General features: G+C 43.5%; 1 protein-coding gene across 1 annotated transcript in view; it reads right to left on the bottom strand.

Annotated features, from left to right (window-relative positions):
• Positions 1-5020: 5020 nt before the first annotated feature.
• The window catches only part of bcl11aa (BCL11 transcription factor A a), a 66031-nt gene continuing 46812 nt past the window's right edge, over positions 5021-24239 (bottom strand). Inside the window, exon 3 of the mRNA XM_030070238.1 lies at positions 5021-11044. Within this exon, the coding sequence (XP_029926098.1) occupies positions 8799-11044 (2246 nt within the window). The 3' untranslated portion in view covers positions 5021-8798. The remainder of the gene's footprint in view (positions 11045-24239) is intronic.

The following is a 24239-nucleotide window of genomic DNA, read 5'->3' on the forward strand; positions in this document are numbered from 1 at the left end:
CAGCTCCTGAATCAAGCAGCCCCCTCCTCTCCCAATTATCTCACCGTCAGACTGACAGATATTCTCCAAATGTTTTATGTTTCATAATTAATTAAGAACAAAAAAATAAAACAACAACAACAAAACCAGAATTGTTTAAATAAATAAATAACTTTGAGGTTACATTAGGTTAGCTGGTATACTGAGCCATTATTATCCTGTTATTAAACACTTTCTGTATGCTGGATATGATGCAGTTTGATTTATTTATTGCAGCTTTGAGTTCACTCAAATGTCACATTTTGATTGTGTTGATGTGTAAAATGTCTTATTATCATTATTATTATTAAGAAACTGGATACCTTTGATTTTTTGTTGTTGTTTTTTGGGTTTTTTTTCCTGTTTTTTTCTGTTTTTTTTTTTTTTTTTTTTTTTTTAGGGGTGGGGGCCCAAAATTTTTTTAACTTATCCTTTTACTGATGTTGCCTTTTTACTTATTTTGTCTGTTCTTTTTTTTTTTTTTTTTTTTTTTTAACCTGTTGGGCCTAGGTTTATTTAATTTATAGTTTATTATTTTTGTATGTTATGGGCTTTGTTGTTTTACCTGTTTGATCAGTTATTAACAACCTTTTGACTTGTTGAGTATTTTTAAATTTTATTTCATTTTATTTCATGAATTCACTGATTTATATTTTATTATTTATTTCATGCTCTTTGTTATTTTAATTCTGAGCGTTATGCTTTTGTTTTAATGTTTATTTTTGCACAGCATGTTGAGCGGCGTTCACTGCTTAAGAAGCGGCCTTATAAATAAAGTTATTCTCATTACTGAGACCCCGGCCAGATGCACTCTGGTCCCAACACGCGGTTTAAGAAGCGCTGCACAAGTTCACCGCAGTCTGCAGACATTTGCACTTTTGTGTTTTTCCACTTCCTGTTGCAGCTTTCGACCAATCGGCTCGCATCTGGCTCGCCTCCCTGCCCTCGCTGAGCGGCACTGAGCATTGTGGGCAATATGCATGAGAATTAAAACGGACTCGGTACCGGGTCAGAGATGCATTTTCATCTCTAATGGTTGCTGAGTGAGTTTCTTTACGCCGTTCGCAAGTCGGCGCCTTAAGCTCAAACTCCTACACACGGGGGCATTAAGTGTGTTGTGGTCAATGGCGGTCAATGTCCATGCATTATTTCTGTGCTGGCTTTGATCACCATTGTTTACATACTGGACTGCCCTTTTGGCCATTATATGTGCTAAGTAATGCTCAGTGATTGTCCATTACAGTAAGAGGCATTTACTTGGCAGCCAGCTCCTATAGACCGCAGTGGTCAGCGCGGCACCGAGCGCTCCATGTGGGAACAAGCAGCCTCGCTTCTGCACGGCGGGCAGAGGCCGGCCAGGAGAAAATGCACTTGTGCGGCGTTGTATAGTACGTGCACTGACGCTGAAGTACACCCAGAAGGAAGAAATACAAACGCACTCACATACATTCCTCTCCTTTGAGCAGATTCCTCCGGAGCGGCGTTGGACCAAGGCCGTGCAGCGACAAAAGTGGTGTGAAAACATGTTTTCTAAAGTCTTCACAGATTCTCTCATTGTAAAAAAAAAAAAAAAAAAAGAAAGAAAGAAAAAAAAAAGAAGAAGAAAAAGCCCTGCAGGCCAAAAACAAATCCATGGGAGTTTATGGGGGACTGCAGGTCATGGTTGTATAGATTTTATAACAGTGACAAATGCATTATGCTTTTCACATAAACCAGCACAGGAGAGCCCCAGTAAAGCAGAAAAGGCCTGAATGCTTCACGGGTTTATAACACAATGAATTTATCACAGGGAGGGAGAAAGAGGAGAGAGCAAGAGAGTAAAAAATATGGTGCTGATTTGTTTTATTTGCCCAGGCGGTGCTGCCGGTGGCTAGTCGCATTGTTTAACAGGGAGTAAAGAGGAAACTGCTGCCACTTGCGGCTCCTGAGGTGGGAAATAAAGTCCGCAGCCTTACAGCATTCCTCAGTCTAACACACCTGAACCTCTTCAAAGTGAGCGGCCATCGGGGCGTCCTGCGACTCGGCAGGCCGAGGCACGTGCGGCGTGCTTGAACCACCGGGGGTTTGAATCTGATTTATGTTCTTTTCCTGCTTGTCACAGCCTCTTTTTTTTTTTAAACCTTTATTTATGCAGGGAAAGTGGACTGAACTGCAGGCACTTTTTCAGCAAAGCCCTGCTTCATATTTAGACGGTTAAACGTGTTCACACTGGGAACCGATCAGTGCACTGCACAATAATTAAAAAAAAAAAAATAAAAAAAAATAAAAAAAAAAAATCTTCATGTTAAAAACCAATATGCCAGAGGGATGAGATAATCCAGCTCAATGCCAGTCAACTTGTTTCCAGAATTTTCTTGAATCAAACATTTTCTTGGTCCTGGTGGCTGATCTGCCTCATTCTGCCTTGTTTCAACAGATTTATACTCAGAAATTAACTTTTTTTACAAGTATTCAGTGGCTCTTATTGCATTTAAAAAAAAAAAAAAAAAAAAAAAAAAAAAATCCAGTCCAAAAAAAGACAGTTTATACCTCAACATCTTCTATTACCCAATCATCTGAACATGTGCTTTTCATCACATTTGCAATTCCAACTTAAACAAACAAACAAACAAACAAACAAAAACACCTGGGCATTTTGCCCTGAGCTTCCAGTCTCTGTGACCCTGTAACCACGGCTGTCAAAACTCATATTTACTGTGTCTGGTGTTCATATTTTCCGTGGAGAACAACAGAGAAATAAAGCAGAAATGCCACCCATGTAACAAGTTAAATCTGAGCAATGCAACTTTCGTCCACCAGCTTTGAAAGTGGCAGTAGTGAGCACATTAGCAGAAAAGAGGTCATGTCACATTTTTCTTGCATACGCATGAGGATGCATGAGCCTGCAGGGATTTTTTTTTTTTTTTTTTCAGTGCACACGTCTCCTTTTCCTGCTGAGAACCTGCAAGAAAACATTTTTTTTTTTTTTTTTTTACCGCCAGGACGCTGCTAAAGCATCGTTTTTCTACGAAGTTTCTCCTCAGATCTCTCCAGAAAAAAGGCACATTGAGCTTCATGACACTAAATTAAAAAAGGATATTTTAAATGTTGAGCGATGCCATCATTACTTGTCATGACAGCCAAGTGCTGCATCGTGACGCTTATAATTCATATTTTGTTTATGGAAAAAATAAACTGATTGGCCGAGAAGGTGTCAGACTTTTTATTGTTCTTAAAGAGGCCTGTGTGTGTGTGTGTGTGTGTGTGTGTGTGTGTGTGTGAGCAGGAAGGTGTGGTGGCTGGTGAACATTGTGCTGATTGATAGATTCTGACAGATTTATGAGGCTTTGTGACTGCGGAGCAAACAGAGGGGCATAATGATATTTACTTAAGTACACTCTGTGAAGAGGGCACCATATGTGTGTGTATGCGTATATATATGTGATATAAGTGTGTGTGTGTATGTGTGTGTGTGTGTGTGTGTGTGTAACAAATGATTGGATGAGAGCGACCGAGACAGACACAGAGAGGGAGGGAGGGAACAGTCATTATCAGCAACAGATAATTTGAGGAGTGACACGTATAGCACACGCATGTTCTCAGAGATAGTGTGTGAGCTAAAGTGGCTGCACACACACACCCACACACACACATGCACGCACACCTACACACACACACACACACACACACACACACGCACACCTACACATACACACACACACACACACATACATATTAAAACATTAAAACCACCTGGACTAGCCTGACCAACAGGTAAGATGACACAGCGAGCACACAGGTGCCAGGACTTTTTACTCACACACACACACACACACACACACACACACACACACACATGCATGTACTTGTCACATGACCCTATAAGTACTTGTGCATCCACCTGCTCAGGCTACCAGCCCCTCCCCCTTGGGCGAGACAAACCAGATGACAACACACACACACACACACACAAAGAAAGTACATATAGTACAGGGCCAAAGGCTAGGGCATGGAGGCTGCGGTGTGTGTGCATGTGTGTGTGTGTGTGTGTGTGTGTGTGTAGGGGGGGGGTCAGGGTGTGGGATAAGGTGGGTGGGGGCAGGGCGGGGTGCGGAGTTCATTGGGTCCAAGTACGAGCTGAAGACACGGTGGCCTCATTAGAGCAAGAACACTGGGTAAACACCCTGCACTGGGTGAGCTAGCTAGGTCACCACTGACACCTATACCACACACACACACACACACACACACACACACACAGACTTAAAGGGGAACTTTGCTCTAAGCGCCTTGCACTACAAGTTGCATGTCAGGTCCTTTTTTTTTTTTTTTCACTCAGAACAGTTTGTTCCATGAAAAGCGATTTTAAGAAAGATGAACATTTTCAGAAGACCCACGTGAAAATTAAAACAATAAAACGATAAATAAAATAATAAAAGAGCGTTGGAAACAAAAGGAGGAGGAGGCTGTCAAAGGGTTTTGGGAGCAACACTGTAAAAACATGCATCTTTAGAAGTCACTCAGTCTCACATTCAGCGTGAAACTCTTTCTTTTCTTAGAACAATGAGGTTAAAAAAAAAAAAAAAAACCCTCTGCCTGTGGGCTGAGATAATCCCACTTGTTTCCAGCGCAGGTGTTTCATTAATTTTTGTGGGGAAGTATAAATGTGTTGAGACGAGGCGGAATAAGGCAGATCAGCCCACGAGGATCAAGAAAATAACATTTGATGCAAGAAAATTCTGGAAACAAGTTGATCAACATTGGAAACAAGTGGGATTATCTCATCCCACTGGTATTTTTTGACCTTGCTGGAAGAAAAATGAGATTATACTGTAAAATGTATAGGAGATTTTGAGAGGGTTTTGGGGAACTGTTGCTCATATCTTAATCAAAATCAGATTTTAGGGCTGTAAATGACTTTAAATGACTTTTTGCAGCGTATACACACACACACACACGCACACACACGCACACACACTTGGGATAATCTGGCACACGCAGTCGAGATAAGCAACAAGTGCAGTTATACTTTAATTTTTTTTTTTATTAATTGTTTTTTCGATAAAGGGACAAAATGGGTGTGTGAACAGGATTATGCAGACATCTGCCAGAAAACACAGACAGTGGTTTTCCCAATACAACTGAACAGAGACCCCAAACAAATACAACAGAAATAAAAGAGCTAGGTTTGTCCAATGACCTTCGGCCACCTTTAAAAAAAAAAAAAAAAAAGAAAAAAGAAAGAAAAAAAGAAAAAAAATCATATTATAACCAAAAATAAAAAAAAGAAAAGAAAAAAGAAACCAAAAATAAGGATCCATTCCATGTCTCTGTTTTGAACAGAGCATATAGGTAATAATAAATAGCAACTCCCATAGTAAAAGATAAAGTTCAAGTTCAAGTTACAACAAACAGCTCTCAGAACAGGAATAGAAAAGGCTGATAACAAAATATTCCGCATTGCCATTTACAAAAAAGTCTCAACTCAAGCAGGCTTCTCCACGTCCCCCGGGTAATTTTTAAATATGCTTTGCATATGAAAGTATACCCAATCTAAATATAAAGCACCATTTAGTATTTGGCAATGAAAAAAAAACTGCAAAACATTGATTTTTTTTGTTTTTGTCTTGTTTTTTTAAATTCATTTATTTTGACGCTTTTTTTCTTTTTCGTAATCCATGTACTGCATATGAAGTAAGTTTTTTTTTTTTTTTTTTCTCTTCTCGGTAAGATGTTGGAATGTAGTCAGGTGGGAGGGGTGAGAGAGACAGAAGCACACAACAGAACAGGCCGACGTCAGCTTGCATTACTGCATACAAGAATGGCAGCAGGGGGGAAGGAGGTCCAAACCAAAACCAAAGAAGATATGTACAACCACCTCTGTGGACAGCAAACAGAGCGGCAGCCATCTCATGGCCCGCGACGCCTCCCAATGCCACATACTTTAGCTGCTTTTTTATTGGGTTTTTCGTTTTATTTCTTTAAACATACAAATAATTCGCACTATATTATCCTGCCAAATTAAAAAAATATACCGTGGCAGCTTGGGATTTTTTTTCCACTACCAAAAAAGGTATGGTAAATACCTTTAGAGAGAACAAGCAACAGTTAAAAATACGAGCCTCAATATAAATACTATAGTGCCTACTCTAAGTGAACATTGAATTCAAATACAATTCTAGAAATACAGAAAAAGTAGACCATAAATGTGTTTAAGCATAGGAATCGACATGAGTGTGCATTTTCCTATATTTTAAGTTCTTTATTATATATTCATATATAATCTTAATCCTTTCCCCAATGCAAATTGTATTTCAACCTGAAGAGCTGTGAAGAGCCAAGGCAAAATAAAATACAAAAACATCACAGGTTTTTTTTTTCCTTTTTTTTCTTTTCTTTTCTTTTTTTTTTTTTTTTTTTTACCATTTCATATATACTGTGATCCGAGTCTTGAACACCACCAAGACGTTGAGGAAAAGAGAAACGACAACAAAACTTAAATACAGTTTCCCCTAAAAGATAGTGAAGTGTTATTTGCAAAAAACGGTCATTTTTCATATCTATACTTAAAGGAAGATTTGTACAAAAAACAGATTTCTTGCAGTGTGAGCAACAAGTTTTGAATGTTTCTCATCGTGCCACCAAGGTCTGTAGATTGCTCAGGTCCAGATGACAGAACAACAGTACAACGAAGCTGCTGGACGACAAAAATACAGATGCCGGGGCGCCGGGGCGACCCGCACGTTGGACCGAGTGAAAACACCGTTACTGTGCGTCGTTAACCTCTGAAAATCGTGACAAATGGCGAACCTGTGAATTTATAGACCTTGCTGGCGGGGCGAATTTTTGACCCAGGGCTAAGCGCCGGGGCTTCTAGGGGCCACAAGAAATGGTCAAAGGTGGAAGGGCATGGGTACAGAGGTCAAGGGTCAAGAGGCTGGAGTGGCTGGCAACAGATTATGTGTCTAATCTTTTACTGCTTTTAACAATGGAGCCCTCGTCATCTGACAGCATTTCAACAGCGTTTATTATTTTTTTTTTGTTTGTTTGTTTTGTTTTGTTTTTTTTTCCCCTTAAGCGTAAACCTGTAAACTGGGAAAATTGAAACAGTGCACTTCATGTCCCATAAATGACAGTCGGAGCTTTTAGACTCGGCCCGGGTACCAACATTGCATCGACGTGGGAGAATGTGAGAGAGATGCCGGCACGTAATCTCAGGCGGAGTGACAAGTGCTATAATACGGACGACTCGGGTGAATGTCTGCAACTCAGCGAGGAAAAATAAGTCTCCTTTTGGGTTTAAAAGCAATAGCAAACAAAGAAAAAATGTGCCCTGCATTAGCCTATGCATACTGTTAAGTCAAACCGATCTCATTCGCACTCTTTTCAAGAGCCCTGGAGACAGATGCATTTTGGTGATTCCTTCTTTCTTGCTCTCTTTCTTGTCTTTCAATTCGTAGTTAATCACCCTGTTTTGATGCTTGAAAATGTGAAGCCTCAGATCCCCCCCTGACTAATGTTGTAGCTTCCAGTTCTGTGTAGCTTTCTGTCTGTCTAGCTTGTAGTTATTTTCAATGCCCTCAAATAAAGTCAGCCTCGATTGGAGCTCATATATTACTTTATGCATTGTTCCACACACTGACATATCGAAGCAGCGTCGTAGGTTTGTGCTAACGCAGATACATGACACCTCTCAGCCATGCGCTGTATCCCTCAAGTTCAGGATTGTACGTTACAGAGTACCTTTATCTTAAAGTACCTCCTTACCAGAAACAAAACTACAGATAATTCAGATATACACAATACTGCTTGTACCATGCTTGCCATGAAATCCACATATTAAAGATACTATAGAACATGTAATAGGTAGCTAAATGATGATTAACTAGAATTCTCTGATCTTTCATTATCAGTTAATTGTCACAGTCCATTTGAGCAGTCAGGTGCTTGATGCAAGGACCTTTCCTGGGTGGCTTAAACCCTCTAGCAGTATCTAGTGTGACCCCAAACTTACAGCGGATAAGATTATGGCCAATGCAGTCTTGAGATATCAAAGGCACTCTTTTTTTTTTTTGTCTCACCAAATGATAGTACAAATTTAATTTCTAAGCACATCCTCGTCTTTTTGAAAGAAATTTGAATGCTGTCACCACTTTTCGGTTGAGTAATCAAGCCAATTCATGACTTTTGTTTTCGTCTCTTTAACCCTGCGTGGACATGGCGTCTTTTAGAAAGATCAGGTTAAGTGCATTTCCAGGGTTGTCAGAAGAGGGTCAAGTCAAAGACTGTTCATTTTCCATGTTACAACACAAAACTGTACATGATATGTGTTACAGAATGTATGCAGCATGGATGTATCTTTCTTGTCTTTTCTCTTTTTGAAGAATAAAAAGAAAAAAACAGAACAAGAGAAAACAGCAACACATTTACTCAACAACTAACCAACCAGGGACAAGTTCTTTTCTTTTTTTTGATTAGCAAAAACATACTATGCATGCTGACTAATTTTTAAAAATGGAAAAGGAAAACTCAAAAAAGAAAATAGTACACAACATGTAAATTATTGCACAAGAGAAAGGCTCGAAGTTTTGCGTCAATGCAATAGTATTGCCCCGATACAGATCATGCATTCAATGGGTAATGGAAACGGGGTGTGCTGGTGCAGAGCACATGGTCTTAAGCTTCCACCAGACTGGTGAAAGTGGTGTGTTGGGGCTGGGGCAAATCTACAAGGGACTGGGGTTAAACAGGGGACTGATGGTGGACATAACTAGGGGGAAACGGTCCCATAGTTCGGCCCACTACTCGGACTTTATTTCGGTACTCAAAGGACGGTCACTGTGCCATTTTTTCATGTGTTTCTCCAAGGTGCTGTAGACACTGAAGGGCATCTGACAAATCTCACACTTGTACACGTCTTTGCCCACCTGGCCGTGGGTCTTCATGTGGCGTGTAAGTTTGGAGCTCTGGGCACAAGCATAGTTGCAAAGCTCACACTTGTACGGTCTTTCACCCGTGTGGCTGCGCCGATGCACTGTCAGGTTGCTGCAGTTCTTGAACACCTTGCCGCAATACTCGCAAGTATCGCTCCTCCGGCCGTCCTTGGAGCTGGGCCGCCCGGGACCCCCCAGGTGAGGCGTGCTGCCCCCGCTCCCTGTACCGCTGCGGCCCGACACCCCGCCGTCCAGCTCCCCCGGAGGGGTCGAGAAACGCAGACTGCCGTTCTCTGACGAGTGCTCGGACGAAGAGGCAAAGGGCGATTGTCTGGAATCCCCAAAGTTCAGAAAAGGGTCCTTGAGTTGTCGGGAGGCAGCGTAGCCGGCCAGCCACTGGGAGTAGACGTTCTCCGTGTTTGGGATGGTGGGCGTGGGCAGGTCAAACTCCTTCTCCAGCTTGATGCGTTTGGAAAAGGGGCTGAGCGGACTGGGGCTACCCAGAAGCAGTTTCTTAGAGAGGCCTACAGAGGCAGCTTCATTGGGGGAAGCTCCCCGGCCATTGACTGTCGAGACGCAGCCCTCCTCTCCGCGGTCTGATTCCAGCACTGAGTCCTCATCACACATTTCGCGGTTGTGGTGATGGTCTCGGTTGAGATGATGGTGCAGGTGGTTCTCCTGGGCCATGGCATTCCGCTTGTGCGCATTGAGGGCTTCACTGAAGTGCTGCATGCTCGCCGCCAGGCCCATCCCCTGCATCACCTCGGGCAGCGAGCGAGGGATCGAGCCCTCGTCAACCGCTCCTCCCAGACGGCCTCCGATGCTGCCGTTGTTTTCATGATGGCGTGCCGCCTCGAGGTTCAGGCCAAAGTGGTAGCTGTTGTTTCTCCTGCCTGCTCGCTCTCCATTCGGCTCCTCCTCCTCCTCTACCTCCTCCTCCTCCTCTTCCTCCTCTTCTTCCTCTTCCTCTTCTTCTTCTTCTTCCTCCTCTTCCTCCTCCTCTTCCTCCCCATTCTCACGCAGGATGCGATTGTTCTCACTCTTCAGCTTGGCCACCACTGACTTGAGGGCGTTGCTGGCACTGCCGATGGGCTCGCTGGTGCCAGGCTCCGGAGAGGAGGCCGCTGAGAGCCCGTCTTCTGACTTTCCTGTGTTGGGCGAGGACGATTTGTGCATGTGTGTCTTCATGTGGCGCTTGAGCTTGCTGGCCTGCGTACAGGCATGATCACACAGGTGACACTTATACGGCTTCTCTCCTGTGTGGCTGCGCCGGTGTACTATGAGATTACTCTGGAACTTGAAGGACTTGCCACAGAACTCACAAGACTTTGTTTTCATGGGCGTGGAGGTGGAGGATGGCACCCCTGCGGAGGGGAGAGGAGTGGTGGGAGTGGTCTGGGAACCCGAGGGCGACTGGATGGAGCCAGGGAGAGGGGGCGGGGTGGAAAGGTACGGAGGTTTGCTGCCTCCTGTACCCCCTGCACCTCCTGCTCCTCCTCCCGTCTGGAATGGCTGGAGCAGCCGCTGCATGGGGCTCGGCCGGCTGGGGGACAGCGGGGGAGTGGACCCTGAGGTGTTGCCCGCCAGCTCCCTCAGCCGCCGCGAGAAGTCCATGGCCGGAGGGGGGTCCATGGCCAAGGGAGGGTTGAGGCGCAGCACCCTGTCGAAGGCACTCGGGTGGTGGGCTGCCAGCGCCAGCTCCTCGGGGCTCAGGTGGTGGGGGTCCAGGTGGTTCCTCGAAGGGGGGCTGAAGAGGGGCGGCGTTGGGGGGAAACGCTGATGATGACCCCCACCAGCGCCGCCACCGGGGCCTCCTCCACCTCCTGCTACGGCGCTATCCCTCCCACCTGAGCCCGAGCCGGGGATGCGCAGGAGGTTGAAGGGGCTTGCATCGGGAGGCAGATGGAGGCCGTGAAGGGGTGGCTGAGAGGGGCAGTCGGCACCACCGCCCAGGGAGGAAGGCCGGCCCATGCGTGGGGTGAGGGGGCTGCCGTGTTCGCTTTCTAGGTAGATTCGGAAGCCGTGGGTATTCTGGGCGTGCTGCAGCAGGAACCAGGCACTGCCGTACGACTGCTTACAGGTGGTGCAGGTGTAGGTGGTCGGCTCCTCCTTACCTGTTGTGGGAGAGAGGAGACATTCACGTTAGACAAACCTCCAAAAATTGATTGCACTTTGCACATTGATTGCATGTTACTCCAAGAATACATAATGCATTGAGGGTGTCCTGATTTGTTCACTGCATTGATGCATTGATTATGAATTGTGCCAATTAAACTGCATCGATCTGCAGAGAAGAAATGAAAAGAAAGAAAAAAATAATCACTGTGACTTAGGCATGAATCAATATGAAATGCTTTTATTAAAAAATAATAATAATAATAATAATATGGTGACCTTTCAGAATACAGTGGATTGCAACTAGAAAAGGATAAATAATCTTTTTTCATGTTTCAGAAGAAAAAAGTTAGTCTTACATTACTGCATGTGTTTATTCACTGTGGACACAAAACTTTGCCTTGAAGTATGATATCAAATTATGGACCTGAATAATGATTCTCAAACTAGAATTGAGTTGAATCATTCGAATAAAAAAAAAAAAAAAGAAAAAAGAAAAACTGTTTTTTAAATCGAAAGCTACAGACTCATAAATTGAATTGAATCTGGCCAAAGAAAATGGCCAAAAATTTACACCCCTATGCATTATGTATGCAAAAATACAGCATAAATCAACAATGCAATTAAAGCACGGTGTGTCACGTAGTAAATCAGCCATTAATACATTAAAGAATCAGCTTTGCTATAAAAAAAAAGATCATACAGGCTCTTCTTTGATGCTGTTCATTTGGTCTGCCTCCCTATAGTCAGCATGGAGGAAGTGAAAGGGTCTGTTTACTGGACGAAAATCCATATAGGACAACACAATTCATCTGGGCTGAACCAATCTTTTATTTGATTCTCAGGCCTAAAGTGTTACCGCTTTAAAGAGCGGTCGGCACATGGTGTTGAGGGCATCGCAAATACAACAGGAGCTCTTATTGAGGTCATGCCCCACATGAGTAGCATGTGAGAGGTAGTATGTGTGTTTGTGTGCGTGTGTGTGTGTGTGTCTGCGCATGCATTTGTTCTTCTCCCAGACTGCTTTGGGACATAATTTCTCCCTTCAGACTGACTGTGAGTACTCCATTGTCAGCAGGAGAACAAAGAAACAGGACTATCCCAGCGGACTACCACTTCACCTTCCCACTGATCTACCAAAATAGAGGCTCGCTGAAAGACACGCACAGGAGAGGCAACGGAGAAGGAACCTTCAAAACCTTTAAATTACTGCCTCCTCATCTCTGTAGCAGCACTGTAATTACACAATAACAAGCTATAATATATCACAAACCATGAATTGTTAAAAATCCATGACTGACCACTGTTTCTTCCAGCTATTCACCGTGTTTTCCTTTTTCTCCGAACAGAAAATAACCCAGCTGTAACCCAGATTTGAAATTTGGCAGCGATAAAAATAAGCTTTGTCATGATCTGTAAGACACTGTATTGTATTTAAACATAAAGGGAGCTCAAATCTGAAGCATTAAATGATTCAAATATTCGGTGTCTCCTCCTGACGGCTGGCACAATTCAGAAAAAAAAGGCGAGCTCATTCATGCACGCTGTACTCTAGATTTGTATTTTCTTATGTACTGAATATATTGAACACCCACATCGCACCTACACACTGTGGAGCACACGCAAACACAGCCACAAGCGCGCACACACACACACACACACACACACACTGCTCAAATAGACAGAACACCCAGTCCGCCAGAGAAAAGTAAAACAGTAGGATTGTAAAAACATTTTAGGCTCCAATTACCTACTCTGGAAACTCAATTGTGAAAGGATCCAAATGTTCCACATACACACACACACACACTCACAAACACACACACACACACACACAGAGAGAGAGAGAGTGGGAGAATAACCCCTTTTCGTCTGGCTCTTTCCCTCTGTGAAGTATGCAGAGTCACTTTGCGACAGCAGAGGAACATTTAAAACAATAATTGCCCTGGATGGGCCTCGGCGATGACGACCTGCAGTGGAGGCCACAACGCGCGTGTGTGTGTGTGTGTGTGTGTGTGTGTAATCTCATTAGGGCACCGGACGGCCAGCCATCAGCTCATTTACAAGATTAGATAATAAATGAAGCCCCGCCGCCACCGTCGAGAGCATTCCACATGAAGCACGGCACACTTTGAGGGTGCAGATGGCAACACACACACACAGATATACACACTAACCTAACTACACACACAAAAAAAAAAAATTAAAATGGAAAAGCCAACAGGTTGCACATACAACCTCATTTATGTTCGATTTTAGGCATGACTTATTTAAAAAAAAAAAAATCTGAATTAAATTAGAAACATACAAGACAGTGAAAGAACAGAGATAAGACACAGGAATAAAATAGAGGATCTAACAAATAATTATGATGAGAGATGTATAAAACCATAGATGTGCGCTATAAAAAGGGCATATGCTGATGGAAACACACCGGGCAAAGTGCAGTGCTGCGGCGGAGTTACTGTAAAAGTAGCACAATTTGAAAAGGTCAAAGGTCAGGGTCTTACATAACATTCCTGTGGCCGAGTAATTATCATGTGAAAGCAAAGTGCGGCAAAAAGAAAGGGAATAAGAGCGAGGGAGCGAGACTAACAGGCAAAATCAGCAAAAAACGTCTCCATTACCTGGAGCTCAGCGCGAGGTGAAGTGCTGAGAAAAAGCCCCGGCTCGCTAAAAATAAATTCATTCACTCGCTCATTCTTTCTACTGATTGGCATTATAGCAAATGATGTCCACTAACCCCAAGATGTTAAAAAAAAATAATAATAATTAACTCAAAAAAAAAAAAAAAAGGTTTGAGATAAAACCAAAATTAGCACAAACAATAATAATAATAATGATAATAAGGACAAAAATAAAGAAAAGGTGGAAGAAAATGTATGTAATGTAAATCTAATCTTATAATATCTGTAAAACATGGATGCTGTTTATACGTGGGCAGAAATGCTCCTATTTATTACAAAAAACAGCCACAACAATTAAACCAACGACCACATCCATTTGACCATAAAAGTGTGTGTGTGTGTGAGGGGGGGGGGAAACACTGTCGTACATAATAATAAATTGAGATATACTGTAATATTATTCAAAAAGCAAAAAAAAATAAAAAATAAAAAATAAAAAGGTGTCATCCCAGGGGTCAGAATATTGATGCAAATTATCCCGGATCATTTTTAGGTAAAAAGCTATTTTGCAACAAGGCGTCACGAACAAGCAATCCATCAGCGTGTAAACAGGTGGGGTAAGGTGGGCAGGAAAACACACACACACACACGCACACACACACACACACACAGAGAGAGAGAGATGAAATTAGGGCATATCACCTGCTAATGACTGGTAGGACAAACCCAGCAAATTAGTGGCGATGCTAAAAGGGTGTCGTGGTTTACACGGGTGCTTTTACACGTCGACACACTTCAATTTACCTCTAATAGCCAGAAACACAGAGCTGCAGAGGTCAGACTGGAAAAAAAAACAAAAAAAAAAAAACAAAAAAAAACACAGCTTTAACAAATATCTGCAAGGTAAAACTGTGTGTGTGTTTGGCCTTTTCGAGACAGACTCGCCACTTTGCTGCTTGGCGTCACCACGTTGTGTTATTCTGTTCGACTCTGCGTCACGTTTCAGGGGGAAATCTTGCACTTTGTCCTGCTCCACATTTCCACGTTCGTCTGACGGCAGAAAAGAAGCTTTTCCACACCCGAACATGAGAGGAGCTGCATTGTCAGAGAGGAAAACCAGCCAACGGGATGTGGAGCCGCTCCAGCTCCGGCATTAAAATACTTCTCACAGGTTAATGCATCAATAATTTAACCGTTATTCCCAAAGTACTACGGCTACTTCTGACACTGGCGTACTTTTACTTCAGTAACAGTTTGAATGCGTGATTTTTTTAATTTTTTTTTTCTACTTTCACCAAACTAAAGGTTTCAGGGACTTTTCTCCACCTCGGATTGATTATACGAGACACTAAAGAGTGAAATAATGTGTGTGTTATCACAAACTGGAGATGCAGATGAGTTCAGGGTGATCATTTTGAGTGTGTGTGTGTGTGTGAGAGAGAGAGAGAGAGAGAGAGGGAGACCAAGAAATACAAAGAGACAGACAAAGAGGGAAAGAGACAAGAGAGTTGAGTATTTTTGGGGGACGGGGTAGTGGCGGGGTGGGGGGTGGGGGGGGTATAATCCTGTTACCGGGGCATGGAGGCGGGGGGTGGGGGGTGGGGGGGGGGTGAGGCTGTCTTATTTGGGTTTCTGTCTCCCCCTCCATTTCGATACTGTTACACTCTTTGTGTCCCTGCAGAGTCCCGGCTATACGTCTGCACCACCTTTCAGAGATAGTGGAGCTCCCTGTGTGTGTGTGTGTGTGTGTGTGTGTGTGTGTGTGTGTGTGTGTGTGTGTGTGTGAGTGTCTTTGTCCTCCGCCTTCTCTTTGACCATCTCTGTCTGCTGATGTCTCTTTCACCCCTCCCTCCCCCTTCCTCTTCCTCTTTCTTTCCCCACACACACACACACACACACACACACACACACACATGCATACACACTTATCCCATATGACCAACAGTTTGGAAAGGCTGCTAAATTATGGATCATTAAAATCGGCACAAATTACCACTAATTGTGGCCACCTGCATGAGGTCTAACCTGTGAATATCATTTGCATTATCAGGACCGGGGCGGCTTTATTTCTTTTCTTTTTTTTCTTTTTCTGTTTGTTTTTCTTTTTCTTTTTTTTCTTTTTTTTTTTCCCTCCTCTGGTTGACGCAGCCTAATCTTGGACAACATGGGCGTTTTCTAAGCGCCTGTTTCGTCCGCTTCGGTCTGAATCAGCGATCGGCCGCCGCTCTGGTGCGCTGGTTTGGTTCCGTTTCACATGGCGACGTTTCAAAGCACCCGTCATTTATCAGCGGTGCCCACATGGGAGCAGTCATTTCCTCCCTCGGTCAGAAATTTGGTGCGGGAAAGGACTTTGTTCCAAGGTAGAAACCCTCATCCTTAACCCATAATTCACAGCGAGTTTAACCCACACACTGTAGTTAGGCTGGATTAGCTTGTCAAGCCAAGTGAATATCAAGGGTTGGTTTGTGGACGCATCGTGAAACGCTCCTCTTGACAAGAGCGGAGCCCGAATGCTCGCTTGCAACCAAACAAACAGAGGAAATATTCAACATCCGCCCCAACAAGCGTTTTCACAATGTGGCATTAATTAAGGCACGATGCAAAACTATAAAGACACGAGGTCAGGATTACGTGACAATAATCGCCGGGAATGAAAACAGTCAAGAGAGTTAAGGCTAAAAATACGTTCTGCTCTTCCTTGTCTAGAAATTTGGACTTTATTCTGAGGCAGAAGTGTCACCCGTGAGCCATAATTCACAAAGAGTCTCCACCAGGCGCTATAGTTAGGTTATGTTATGTGATCCCATCAAACAAAAGTCAAAGGTCGGTATCGGCGAAACGTTCGCCCTCAACAAGATCCAAACGTTCTCCTACAACCAGACAAACCCAACATCCTCCTCCACAGTGTGATATTAAGGGACGGTTAAAAAAAAAAAAAAAATCATATTAAACAGCTTGGAAATGACTTCAGAAGTAACTTGGAAATGACTTCAGAAGTAACTTGTTTTTAGACAATTGTCTCTTGTTTCTCTAAAAACAAGTTACTTCTGAGGTGATCATGTCTTATTTTGAGTGTAATGAGATATTTTGACTAGTAATAAGACATTTTTGACTTGAAATAAGACAAATAATCTTGGTAAGATTTTGAGTTTTTGCAGTGCAAAAAAGCACAAACTACTAACGTCTGATTAAACCGTCCGTTCCAGAATATCAGATTTGCGCTTGACAATTCAGGCTCCTACCCAGAGTTCTTAGCGCGTACACATGCAGTGACAAGGCAAAACACTGATTACACCGAAAACGAGATTCTGTGTTTTTTTGTTGTTGTTTTTTTTTAGGTTTTGTTTTTTTTTTTCAGACGCAGGACGCGGGGCAAAGCGGGCGAGCGAAAACAAGCGCCAGGCGACAACAATACACTCCCAAAGCTAATACGCTCCTTTTTGACTTGTCGCTCTGACTTGTCTGCATGCTGATTGAGACCGGGAGGTTAATGGATTTTAGAGTAGGCGACCGCTCCACTCTGTCTCCCTGTAATACACTCCCCATCAGCCACTTCATTAGGCAAACTCCACCACTCCGAGGTGGAAAAATTAAGCGAGAAAGTGAACTGAAGGAAGCGAGACGAAGATGGACAGATAGAGAGACCGGGGCTGGAGGAGGAGGAGGTGGAGGAGGAGGCGGAGGAGGGCGGGGGTTGTGAAAGAGACGAGCGAGGAGAAGTAATCCCTCTGATTTAAGTTTGGATAGCGGCTCAGACAGAGGCGGCAGATATTTGCTGCAACTCTCGAGCCGGGCAACAGCATGAATATGGATGGCTGGAGAGGAAGGGAGAGGAGGGGGAGGGAGAGGATGGGGGTAAATAATAGTATCTGCTCCTTTACATGGGGTAAATGTCAAAGCCATATAGTCGCTAGTGAGACTCCAGAGAACACACGCATGCACAGTTTCCAGAAATGCCCCAACACTCAATACCAGCCATGCTACAGTGACAAGCGCAGGCATTAAGCCCTATTAAGCCAAGGGCATTGCCGAGACACTTATGTGGTGTTAGATGGGAGAGGGAGGCAGTAAGGCAGCTTGGCTCATGTTTCACGAGCCCTGCGAGTCGGTGTGTGTGTGTGTGTGTGTGTGTGTGTGAGTGTGTGTGTGTGTGTGTGTGTGTGCGCAGGCGACTTCCCCTCGCCCTGTCTCCCTCTCGAAGGGAAGTGTACCACTCTGAACAAATGGCTTTCCGAGGGGGAGGAATGACGCCACTGTGCCAAGCTGGGCAGACATGGCACCCAGGAAAAAAAAAAAAAAAAAAAAAAAAAAAAATACAAGAAGAGGACTCTTCAAGGGTTTTTTTTTAATGTTAGGATAGTGGATCTATATGAAGCCAGAAAGACGTAAAGAGCAATATGATGTGTTAAAATTAAATGTACATGTTAATTCCTCAGTTTGGACTCAGAATCTCAGTTCTTTATTCCTAATTTTGACATAAACCAACAATCTGAAAACAGAAAGTTGAATTTTGACGATATTCTGCAAAGACTGTGCAGCCGCAGCAACACAAAGCCTTTGCATGTGGCTTGTGGGAAAGTCAGTTATTATTAATCAAAAGCAGCGTTGGATGTTGCTGATTATGAATGTTTATGAGTGTTTGCTGTAGTGTTGCCTCTTGCCAAAAAAAAAAAAAAAAAAAAACCTTCAAATGCAAGAAGCAGATAGATAGATAGATGTAAGTGACATATATATATATATATATAGTAACTCAAAACTCCAATTTTAATTCATCCACAATGCAACTTCCATGCAATTAAACTTTGGTCACAAGCTGCGATAAGGTTAAAAAAAAATCCTTTCGAGTCAACGGAGAACAAACCAGTCATGACTCAGCATTTATATGTCAGCTGGGCGGGGTGTTAGATGAGCGGGTGCAAAAATGGCAAAAAACGGAAATATAAATAATGATGCATGACTAGTTCCTGCTCAGTATCATGTAAAAAAAATACAGAAATTCTAACTAATGTGAAAGTGATAAAAAAAAAAGTGGTCATTATGCAGATTCACAGATATCCGGATGTCATTGATCACTCATACAGCACTGGATTCAGTAATTCAGGAACTTCTTCACTATTTGTTACCCAAATTTTGCTATTAAAACACAGCAAAGGTGCACTTCAGTGGCACCACGTGAAGCCACGTGCCGCGCTGAACCATTTTCTTGAGCGTGTGCTCGCGCTCGGGACGGCATCGCCTGCGGACATTCACACATACGCAGACTTCACATTTACCAACTCACTAATCCACTAATGAATCCACCTCAAAATATGAAACTGCCCGTCTGTGTGTGGCTGCCTGTCACGCGGCCAGTCAGTCTGTCCAGTCGATTTCTCGAGCTTGCCACCATTTCAACCGTCTCAGACCAGCTGGGAAGCAAAAAATGGATGCCAGGTCTTGATTACCAGCTAGGACAGACCCTCCGCCATCTCACGCCACCTTTCCTGCCTCGTATGAATCATCTCCACGGCAAACTACTAAATTCTTCTCCGTTTTTTTTTTTTTTTTTTTCCCTCCGCTATCTCATTTTGTCAATGTCGTTTTGGCAGCCGCATCCCTCTCCTTCCCATCTTTGCCTTTTCTTTCCATTTTATTTGCTCCTTTTATCCGTCATCCATCCCTCGCTAACACTTCCTTCCCTCTATCCTTCCCTGTCTCCCTTGCTGCACTCCCTCCATCCTCCTCCCCCCCTCTCCCTCCTCTCTCCACCCATCGCTGGCTCTCTGCTGGTGTCCTTGGCTGGGTCCACCTCTGGGTGAGATGATAGTAATTGAGGTAATGGAACATCGCTGAAACAGGATTAGCTACGCATACAGGGAGAGAGGGACAATGTCCCGTAATACAATTTGGGATTTCTATCCGAGCCTCAGGCTTTCAGGATCTCCTGCTTATATTTACATCTGGGCCCCGCCGCTCACCCCTGCTCACCTCTCCTTTTACCTCAGAGGGATACCTTGACATTTTGTAAGACATTAGTCTGTTATTCTCTGCACCAGGCATATGTTATGATGTTAGCGAGGATGCATTTATTTATTGGCACATCAACAGACTGGAGCACAGGACGGTACCGCCGCTCGTGTTCCTCTTTCAAATCAGCGGGCAGGCCTGAAGCGGACCATGCAGGTCCAACCGAACAAGAAATCCCAAAAAACACAAGAGTGTCCTTGAGCAAAACACTGACACTGACTCTCCACCAGCTGACCTCCGACTCCTCAAGGAAGGAGGATTTCCCCATGCCGATGAGTAAAATATCACATTATTGTTAGCATTATTACAATAGATACTGGTGTCTGAAAGGTAATTCGACTATCGGTGTGCACTGGTTTCAATGAAGAATGCCAGCAGGCGATTTCTAAATGCAGCTGGGGGACACATGTAAAACCTTTTCTCTTAGTGGGCGGTTACAAAATCGAAAAGGGAAGAAAATTCAGCTGAATTCAACACATCAACGTTTAAAAGACCTGCATTCATACTCATGTGAGTGTAAATACGCTGCAGATCTGCTGTAGATCAGTGATTGTTGTTGTAATGCATATGTTGGCCATTTTAGTGCTGAGCTCCAACCCCAGTGTTTTCATCACCCCTTCATGACACACACACACACACACACACACACACACACACACACACTGCAGCGGATACTGTCCCCGATGAATAAAAAGTCTTTCATGACCCTGCAAACAAGCCACTGAGAGAGTACTGTAAAAAAAAAAAAAAAAAAAAAAAAAAAACAACTGAGGTTTATTTTTAAGAGTTTCTGTCGGACGCTGATGTTGCATAATGTCGTGTCACAACAGGGCCTCGTTTCCTACTTCCTTCCCTTCTCTCCTTCATCCCTCACTGAGGCCCGTCCAGAGTCACCTCGCCGTATCGCTGTTACATTCATGTTTCCACTCAGAGGATTACATGACTCTCTGTGGGCCGAGGAAATTATACAATCTAGGAAATCGTTTGAAAAACCCCGTCGGAAAAAATCAAAACTGCACGGTCATGCAGCTGAAAACATGAAAGGCCTCTAACCCCAAGTCTTCATCTTCTGGAGATACGAGGTTTTAGCCAAACAGCAGCAACAACAACAACAACCATGTATTTTACTGCGTCTGGACTAAACCGGTTCAGAGGACATGTTGTAAAATTAGCTCGCACACACGATAAACACGGTGACGCTGTGCGATGCAGCAGCCCAGTGGCATTTGTCAGCTCGTGCAGCGAATCCCTCCGTGATCCTGGCACGCCGGACGCCACTGTGGGGCTCCACAGCCGAACCCATATCTGGTGATACTTTGTGATGATAATAATTAAAGCCCTGCTATTTTTTATTTTCATCAGGGTGGGAAAACCTCCAGATTCCGTCCGAATGGCCAAATCCATGCTATTTTATTCATCATTAAATTAAAAACTCATTTTTACAGACTTGCTTTTGACTGGTATTTATTCCATTTTTTTCTTTTTGTTTCCTTTCTATTTTATCATCTCCATATGTTCATAACCTGACTTCCATCTTTTATCTTGTGTTGTATGATTTTATCACATGTGCAGCACTTTGCACTCTCATTGCTTATTGTAAGAACAGGAATACAGCAAAACATTTAAGCATATTTTTTGTAAATAATAATTGTAAATAAAGAAAAAATCTCTCATTGTAATCACTGCAGGTTAAGGCCTTCCCTTAGACAGCTGATGTGTTATTGATCAGTTATGAAGCGATGATTGATGAAATGGGTATACTGCTAACTAGGAGGTGTGTATATACTCTCCTATGTATTTCAATGGAAATTGGGCTGACAGGTGGGTGTACTTTAAATTGCCAGAGAAGGAGATGGACCACTGATTGACCCCATATGCAGTCAAACCAATATCTTATTCTAACCCCAGCAGCAAGGAGCGGCAGCGTCTGGGAAGAAGGGGATTTGCACTATCATCCTCTCCCCCAATTATCCTCCCCTCTAAGCTCGAGCCTTCCGAGGAACTGGCCGGCGAACAATTGGAATGCAAACAGTGGCAGCTGCCGTCCCGTCCGCTCGCCGGCAGGAGCGTCACAGCCTCACAATAACACCGCTGACGGCGGCCGCTCGACGAGGCGGCGCTCCACTCAGAGCAAAATCAGCCTCCATTACCGGCCCCGGGAGCCGCCGGCCTAGATCAAAGCAGCTTCGCCCAAACAGCGTGGTTAGACGGAGAACACCGCCAATCACGATGCATCAGGGTTCTGCAGGCCGGGAAACACAGAGCGGGTTTGTAATGATATCCAGGGGTGGACGAAATAAAGGAAACGCTGAAAAATATATGGACGAGGAGCAGGGCTTCAGCCGTGCTGCATACTGATACTGAACCACCGTCTGAAGGAGGGAGGAGGTGAAATCTCCTTTCTCAGGTGAGGTTTCGGTGATTAAACATCAGCGGCTTTCGGAGTGACTGAGCACATCGACTGTCGCGTGACAGTCCCGCGTTTTAACCCTTTGCAGCTGCGAATAAAGTCCTGCATTTCAATAAACATCACAAAGAGGAACAGAGAAACCCAGTGACGCATGAGCTGTTGCTGCTGCTTTGAATGTCTCTAAATGTGCATTACTGTGTACATCATTCTCATTTTTTAAGCACTGTTAGCTTGACAAGAAAGCGTACTTGTGGTTTTTCCTCCAAATTTATGAATGCTCACACACAAGATGTGGTCAGAAAATGATTTAGCAGCGTACAAATGAACCGAGAACCGATCTCATTGCTGATAAATAAATACATCTCATCAGTCTGGAGCCTCTACAGGAGCAATTAGGACATGCACTTTATTGTATTTTATTTTATTTTTTTTCACCTTTAGATATAACTACAACTTCTAAACACTTTTCCTGCATTAGTATTCACGGCTGCCTTTCTGTCCTGCAAAACTGGCACGCTGCCCTTCATTTGGATCACACTGATCCGGTCAGCCTGCGTCAGATCTGCTGATTGAGGCCGTGGAAGCAGCTGGACTTTGCTTTGCCGCCCGTGACACCGCCACACGGAGGCTTTTTCATCTCTGAGAATACGGGAACGTGGACGCGGGAGCGGTGTTTTCGCCGGCGGGCGCACTTGATCCCATGAAATGGACTCATTCTTTACAATGACGCCGTACGTGGGCTATCTAACGTCCATGAATCAGGCTGGAGTGTTTTAATGGACTGCATTTATACGGCGCTTTTCTAATGTACCGAGTGTTTCACAACGTTATGCCTGACTTTCACACAGGCACGCCCACACATTCATGCTGAGTCGAGTTCGGCGCCTTGCTCAAAGACCAGGAAAACACAGGAACCCTTCCTTCCACCCATGTCCATCACTTCAAACTGTTTCTTTCACCAGCTGATATCCTGTTGGTTTGCACTTTTCAATCAGCCCGTCCCCACATCCCATCCTGCCCCAGCATCCTGCTGCAGGAGGAAACACAGAAAATCAATTATCAAAGCAATTCGGGGGGGTTTTCATCGCAGAATTGATCAATGTAATGGCGATCGATGGAAACCCGGCACTTAAAGCGTTTCAGATGTCGTATTTTGAGGAGGTTTGAGGTTTTAACATGATTATTATCATCGTCCTGGGCTCTCAGTGAGGAGTTTTGCACTGCAAAAACTCAAAATCTTACCAAGATTATTTGTCTTATTTCCAGTCAAAAATGTCTTATTACTAGTCAAAATATCTCATTACACTTAAAATAAGACATGATCACCTCAGAAGTAACTTGTTTTTAGACAATTGTCTCTTGTTTCAAGTGAAAATTTGCTTGTTTCATTGGCAGAATTAGTTTCTTGTTTCTAGCAAATTTTCACTTGTTTCAAGTGAATTTTCACTTTTTCCACTGGCAAATTTTGCCAATGAAACAAACAAATTTTCACTTGTTTCAAGAGACAATTGTCTAAAAACAAGTTCCTTCTGAGGTGATCATGTCTTATTTTAAGTGTAATGAGATATTTTGACTAGTAATAAGACATTTTTGACTTGAAATAAGACATTTTTGACTTGAAATAAGACAAATAATCTTGGTAAGATTTTGTGTTTTTGCAGTGTGGTGCCTCATGAGGCTCAGAATCAGGAGTTTGTAGACTTTTTTTTGTTCATTTTGACGTTGCAGACCCCCATTCAAAGTGACCCTGATATGAAAAGATAATTTTTTGTGTGTTTCACTGAGAAGTCAATTCAAAGAACATAACGTTAAAATAATCGCTCGCACGTCTTTAATGCTGAGAAACACAGACTACAGGCACTCGTTTGGCATGAGAATGGTCCGATTTAAAGAACGTGAATTTATGTACAAACTATGAGATATTGTGAACTTCAATCCCCCCCCCCCAAAAAAAAAAGTCTGGGTAACAGTGTGAGCCGTCGGTATCGGTGGCGCGGGGCTGAAAATAGCCACACACACTCTTCAATGTCACATCTTGAGCAGAGAGACGCCTGCAGGCCAGACCATAATGATCTGCTATTTTCATGGAAGAAAGAACTACGAACGCATTTGAATTAGCAAAAACAACAATGGATTATCGAGCCTGTGTGA

This window comes from Myripristis murdjan, chromosome 15 (genome assembly GCF_902150065.1).
Source record: "Myripristis murdjan chromosome 15, fMyrMur1.1, whole genome shotgun sequence".
NCBI lineage: Eukaryota > Metazoa > Chordata > Actinopteri > Holocentriformes > Holocentridae > Myripristis > Myripristis murdjan.